General features: G+C 20.2%; 2 protein-coding genes across 2 annotated transcripts; one reads left to right on the top strand and one right to left on the bottom strand.

The window, feature by feature from the left end:
• Positions 1 to 441: 441 nt before the first annotated feature.
• On the top strand, positions 442 to 1,311 carry PRSY57_0508000 (single-stranded DNA-binding protein; the record flags this gene model as incomplete). Its single annotated transcript, XM_012906151.2, has 1 exon — positions 442 to 1,311. One exon carries the CDS (start codon positions 442 to 444, stop codon positions 1,309 to 1,311), a length of 870 nt encoding a protein of 289 aa, XP_012761605.2.
• Positions 1,312 to 2,071: 760 nt separating this feature from the next.
• On the bottom strand, positions 2,072 to 6,544 carry PRSY57_0507900 (ATP-dependent RNA helicase, putative; the record flags this gene model as incomplete). Its single annotated transcript, XM_012906150.2, has 1 exon — positions 2,072 to 6,544. One exon carries the CDS (start codon positions 6,542 to 6,544, stop codon positions 2,072 to 2,074), a length of 4,473 nt encoding a protein of 1,490 aa, XP_012761604.2.
• Positions 6,545 to 7,480: the final 936 nt, after the last annotated feature.

Here is a 7,480-nt window from a genome sequence, read left to right as displayed (position 1 = left end):
TTAATAAAAAAAAAAAAAAAAAAAAAAAAAAAAAGTCATTTTGAAAATATGAAAAATATGTGATTTATAGTATAATATTTATTTTCCATCATAAACTTAATTCATTTAAAAGAAAAAAAAACAAACAAATATATATATATATAATATATATAATATATATAATATATATAATATATGTAATATATGTAATATATGTAATATATAATATATACATATTTTATGTTTATCCTTTTCGTGTTACAATATATATAATTTTTTAAAAAATGAATTAATAGCTACACACGGTAACATAATAACTTGAAAGAAAGTAATTTTTTTTTGTATATATCTTAAATGTAATATAATAATAATATATTATGAAAACATTGGGATAAATCACATATAAAAATAGTACTATTATATACGAATCCAAGAATTTATATACATATATATATAATAAATATGGGGAAAAGAATGTTATGTATTGTTTTCCCCCTACTAATATATTTTAATTATGTGTTGCAGAGAACGTATGGTTATATAATAGGTGATGTGAAGGTACATCAATTGAATAACATAATAAATAAGAGAATTATAAAAAACCGAAAAATAAGTATGTTTAAAATAAATTTACAAAATGATTTTAATTATGAAAACAAAAGGTTTTATAATAATATGAACAGAAATGTAATGAATGAGAAATCATTAAATAAAATAATGTTAATAGGAAGAGTAGGATGTGAACCAGATATAAAAATTTTGAACGGAGGAGATAAGGTAGCAACATTTAGTTTAGCAACAAATGAATTCTGGAGAGATAGAAATACTAATGAACTAAAATCAAAAACCGATTGGCATAGAATAGTAGTATATGATCAAAATGTTGTAGATTTAATAGATAAATATTTAAGAAAAGGTAGAAGGGTTTTTGTACAAGGATCATTACATACAAGAAAATGGCATAGTAATGATATGAATAGTCAACCCAAACAAATAACTGAAATTATTTTATCATATAATAAAGGAGATTTAATATTCCTTGATGATAAAAGAAATTTTAATCAAAGAAATAATTCAAATAATATAAATTCAGAAAATCAACAACATATTAATAATGAACATATAAATAATAATAATAATAATAATAATAATATTAATAATGGTAATGATTTTATGCCCTTAAATTCAAATGATAAAATTATAGAAGATAAAGAATTTACTGATAGGTTAGATGATAATAATGAAGAAAATAATTTTCAATCGAATAGTGACACATTTGATAAACAGGAGGGAATTTATGACAAAATGAATGTCCAAGAATTTGAAGAATGATCATATAATATGTATTATAAAAGTGTACTTCGTTGTATGTATAAATATATATATATTATATTATAATATATTATATTATATTATTTATATATATTTTTTTTTTTTTTTTTTTTTTTTTTTTTTTTTTTTTTTTTCCAAAAAAGGTCATATCTTTCTCTTTGTTTTTGTGCATATATAAAAATATATATATAAAAATATATATATAAAAATACATATATATATATATATATATATATATTTATTTATTTATATGTGTAAGTTTTATTTTTTTGTCTTAATATTTTGTTATACCCTACTTATAGGAGAAATAAAAAAAAAAAAAAAAAAAATCCAACGATGGAATGGTGTAAAATTCCATCCATTCGAAATAACTACAAAAATGTAAGAATTATGGTTTTAAAAAATAATAATAATACACACAATATGATATGTACATACAAATATATATATATATATATATATATATATGTTATATCATATTATATGAAGAAATAAAAATATGCATATATAACACATATTTTATATATGTATCACTTGAAAAAAAGTTAAATATATATCACAATAAAAAATTAAATAAATAAATATATATATATATATATATATCTGCTTATGTATAGATTAAATAGAAATCTAGTACGTGTAAGAAAAAAAAAAAAAAAAAAAAGGATAATACGATTATGCAATTATATATGCATACATATATTTTTCATTTCATTTCATTTCATTTCATGTTGTTTATTATTATTTTTTTTTGTTATGATTAAGATGGTGCCCATCCGGTTGAACCTCTTTTACCTTTAATGTTACAACTAATCATAAAATTATTTAAGAGTGAGTTCAGTTCATTTCTTGCTATTTGAATTTGATTATATGTGGGTGCTAAAATTTCTATATGTAATTGTTTTGTATCTAATAAGAAATTTTGTTTATTTGGCTGTAAAGGGTTAGAATATTGTCCTTTAATTTGACATGTAGCACCTGACATATCAGATATTTTTGCCAATACATCTTTATGTGAGATTTTTAAACGTACATGTTGAGGATAATTATTAATATAGAATTCTTCTAATATATTATTATCTTCTGTTATATATGTATGTGGTAAATAAGGTGAATATTTTTTCATATTTTTTGTTCTTAATGCACTTAATAACATATTTCTTTGTATACTTTCATTCATAGTATCTGATTGTATTTTATTTTGTATTAATTTCTTTTTAATATCTTCTTTAGTTTTATTAAAAATCAATTTCTTTTCTTTTTCATCTTTTATATGTTCTGTAACTTTTAAGGCTTCTTTTTCAGCTATTTTATCAAACTCTTCACACTGTGCATTTTTTAAGAATTTATCATGATTTTCTTGAAGCGTTAGGAAATTATAGGTTTTCATTAACTCATTTATTTTTTTTGCTTTTAAAGATAATTCCATTGTATCATTCATTTTAATTCTTTGTATTTCTTGTTCTACCTTTGTAATGTCTGTATATTGATTAGTATTCTTCTTATCATTTGTATTATTTTTTTTGTTCATATTTTTAGAAATTCCAGAATTTTTATCTTCAAAGATATGATTACTATTATGAATATTATATGGATATATATTTGATTCTTTAACATCCTCAAATTTATCATAATTTTTATTTGTGTCAGAATTTTTTAGATTACAGACATAATTATTATTATTGTTATGTTCTAGATTATCACCTATTTCATCATCTACTTGTAGTTTTTCATTTTCATCATTTTCTTGTGTTAATCCTAATTCTTTTTTTGCCAAGGCTATATCTATTTGATGTCTGGATTTTTCATCAGGAGTAAATTTATAGCCTTTACCTTTATATCCCAGATTTTTATTTTTTCCTTTTTGTTTCTCATTAATACTATTAATTTTAGTATATTCAATAATCATATTTTCTAAATCTTGTGGTATATCTATAGTTTTATTTAAGTAATATATATTATTTTTTAATAAATTATATATATCATAAGCTTTTGTATATTCGTTTGGTAATATAAATGTATAAGCATATCCAATATTATTAGATCTTCCGGTTCTCCCTATGCGATGTATATAATCTTCAATATGATCAGGACATTGGTAATTAATAACTAAAATAATATTTTTTATATCAATACCTCTAGCCATAACAGATGTAGCTATTAAAACTTTATTTTCTTCTTTTTTGAATTTTTCTAAAGTAAATTGACGATCTGTTTGATCTTGTCCTCCATGTAGAACTAATAAATTATAATCATATTTATATAACTCTAAGTATAATAGATCCGCTTCTATTTGTTTATTTACGAAAATTAAAACTAAACCATAATGTATCCATTCTCCTAAAAGTTTTAATAAACGAAAAACTTTTTTGGATTCTTCAATTATTTCAACAAATTGATATATATTATTATTGGTTTTTCCTTTTTCTCCTACAATTATTTCTATAGGTTTATATAATAATTTCTTTGCCATATTCTGTATATAATTTGGAAAAGTTGCTGATATCATAGCTGTTTGTTTATCTTTTCTACAATTTTTTAATATATTATAAATTTGTGATTCGAAACCTAAATCTAATAATCTATCTGCTTCATCTAACACAACAAATGAAACACGATTTAAATTTGTAACCTTACAATTACTTATAGTTAATATGTCAATTATACGACCAGGTGTTCCTACTAATATTTCTACTCCTTTCTTTAATTTCTTTAGTTGTCTAGCTATATTAGATCCTCCATAAACAGATAATATTTCTATATCTACTGCTTTACAATAAATTTTTGCTTCATTTTTTACTTGAATACTTAATTCTCTTGTCGGAGTTAAAATGATTGATATTGGACCATCATTATTTCTTAAAGGTTCTTGATGTAACACATGTCTAATTACAGGGAATAAATAAGATAATGTTTTCCCGCTACCTGTTTCGGCTATAGCTATAACATCACGTCCACACATTAAAGCAGGTATAGTTTGCATTTGTATATTATACATTTTTTTAAAATTTTTTTTTTCTAATATTTGTAATATTTTAGATGGTAATCCACATTGATAAAAATATTGTACAGGTCTTGGACAATTTTTTCCTCGAACAATAATATTTCCATTATTTTTTCTGAACATATCAACATCACTATCTTTCATATTTGTAATTTCTTTAACTTGAACATAAATATTTTTTTTAATAGGTATATAATCTATTTCATCATGATTTACTTCTAATAATTTCTTATTCATTTTTTTCATATGATTTTGTTCATAATTTAATTCACTTTTATTACTACTTAATTTATCATCTGTATCATCTGAACTACTGAAAGATACATGTGATCCTTTATTCCATTTTGTATTCTTTGTATCTATTAAATTGGATTCATTCATGTTATCTTTTTCATTTCTTTTCATATCTTCTTCTGTTTTTTTTTTCAGCTGTTCTACAAATAATTTGTGAAACACATCATCATCATCATCATCACTATAATTATTATTTGTACTATTTTTCGTAATATTCTTATTTGCTTTATTTAAATCTTCTTGTGTATTCACATTACTGTCCTCCTTTTCATGGATATTTCCCTTTACATTTGTATTATATTCTTTTATTTCTTCATTATTTTTTGGGTTAATAAACGGTTCATATTTCTGTTTATTCATATCATATGTGTATATTTCATCCAACGTTATACTTTGCTTAACATTTTTCTTCTCTTCTTCACATGCTTGTTCTATTTCTTTCATAAATAGATCTAAAGCATCTTCATTTTTATGATTCATTTCAACAAGATGTATATCATTTGTATTATTACTATCTTCCTTTATTTTATGATTTTCATATATTTTTATTTTCTTTTTTGTATCATCTTTATGATTATTATCATCGACATTTTGTACATTTATGTTGTTCTCATTTTTTATTTCAAATTCTTTTTCTTTCGAATTATCACTGTCATCATCTTGATCATTAATAAAGATATTTAAATTCGTTATTTTATTTACTTTAGTATTTAATGTAAATTTCGTGTGTTTTTCGTTTGTTGTGTCATTTGTTTTTTTTATTTTCCGAGCGAATAATTTTAGCCTTTCTAACCTGCTTAAATTATTATTTTCTGTAATTACTTTTACATTAGACATGTATTCTTTAACTTTTACTTTTTCTTTTTCCTTTTTATTTTCTTCACATATTTCTTGGTTTTCTTTTGATACCTTATTAATATTAATTAAATTTTCACGTTGTTCATGTGGTATGTTGAGGTCTTCACCTGACGAATCCTTGTTATTATTATTATTATTATTGTTGTTATTATTATTGTTGTTATTATTATTGTTATTATTATTATTATTGTTATTATTGTTGTTATTATTATTATTGTTGTTGTTGTTACTTTCATCCTTGTTCGTCTCTTCATCTGATTCATAATTATGATAATTTTTTTTTTTATCATCTAATGCAAAATCATGATGATATGATTTTTTCTTCTTATCACGTTCTTTTGTATCCTCATCATAAGTACTATAATTTGCACTATTACTATATCTTTTTTTTCTTTTCCTTTCCTTTTCATATGAATATAATTTTTTATGTTTTTGCTTTTCTTTTATATTTATTGATCTACTACTTGAATAACTTTCAAGATGATCCTCATCGTCATCTGTATGATGATATATTTTTTTTTTTTTCCTTTCTTTTTCTTTTTCTTTTTCTTTTTTCTTTTTATCTTCATATTTATAATATTTTTTGTTTCTTTCATTATAATAGCTAGATCTACTACTAAAATCACTTTCATTCGAATTAGAAGAATAATCATAACTTCTTCTTTTATTTTTTTTAACAATATGTTCATAATATTTCTTTCTTTTTTCGTCTGTATCTTTTTCACGGTGAACATGATGATAGGATGATTTTTTTTTATATGCGTAAGAATGATATTCATCCGTTTTATGATCATTAAATATTTTATTTTTTGTTTTATTATAAGAATCATCTACACTATATTTTTTAGAATCCCTTTTTTTTTTTTTCTTATTTTCTTCCTCTTCATTATAGCTATTATCATAATATGTGTTCTTTTCACCATCTTTCTTTTTATTACTACTTATGTTATCTCTTTTTAATACATCATCACTACCATCATAATCCTGCTTTTTTACTTTTATATCCATATCCTTATCTTTGTCATGTTTCTTTTCTTCTTTACTATCTTTATAAATATAGTTAAAAATATTGTACATGTTTGTAGACTATATATAAAAGAATACTTACTTCACATTATATATCTTTATATAATACAATAAAAAACGGGGTTTTCACAATATATTTTTTTTTTTTTTTTATGTATTTAACAAAATGATATATAAATAAATAAATATATATATATATATTATATATAAAACAAATGAATTTGTTTATTACATAAAAAAATAAAAATATAAAAAAATAAAAAAATATATACATATAAATATATATATATAAAATATTTATGCAATATTCATTTTTTATATACTTTTTTTTTTTTAATCCTTTTCTTATGAAAAAGTATAACAAGAGGGAAATCAAATTAAATCTTTTTTATAAATCATTTATTAATTACTTTTTATTATTTTATTTTAATATTATTATTTTTTAACATCAAAATAGGGATTTTAATATTATACATATATATATATATATATATATATATATATATATATATATAATATTTATATGTACTAATAATTATATATCTAGAAACGGATACGCGACAAAAAAAAAAAAAAAAAAAATTATACAAACATAAAAGGGTTATACATATATATATATATATATATATATATATATTGATATATTCTTTAGATGTATGAAATAACAATTATTATACACATTTTATTTTTATTATTATTTTATTATTATTATTTTTTTAAATAAAATTATATCTTATAAAAATTACATATAATATTGTACCTCAAAAGAATTATAAAAATATGTTATAGATATGTATATATATAAAATATATATATATATATTTTAATATTATTAAACAAAGGAGGACAGAACTTAAAAAAAAATAACAAATATATACAATATTATAAATAATTGAACTTTATTTATTCCTATTTATATAAGAAAAATAATAAAATAAATAATATAATATAATATAATATAATATAATATAATATTTTTAGTATGCT

This window comes from Plasmodium reichenowi, chromosome 5, assembly GCF_001601855.1.
Source record: "Plasmodium reichenowi strain SY57 chromosome 5, whole genome shotgun sequence".
Taxonomy (NCBI): Eukaryota; Apicomplexa; class Aconoidasida; order Haemosporida; family Plasmodiidae; genus Plasmodium; species Plasmodium reichenowi.
The sequence above is the reverse complement of the archived record's forward strand: the minus strand, read 5'-3'. Positions and strand labels throughout refer to the sequence as shown.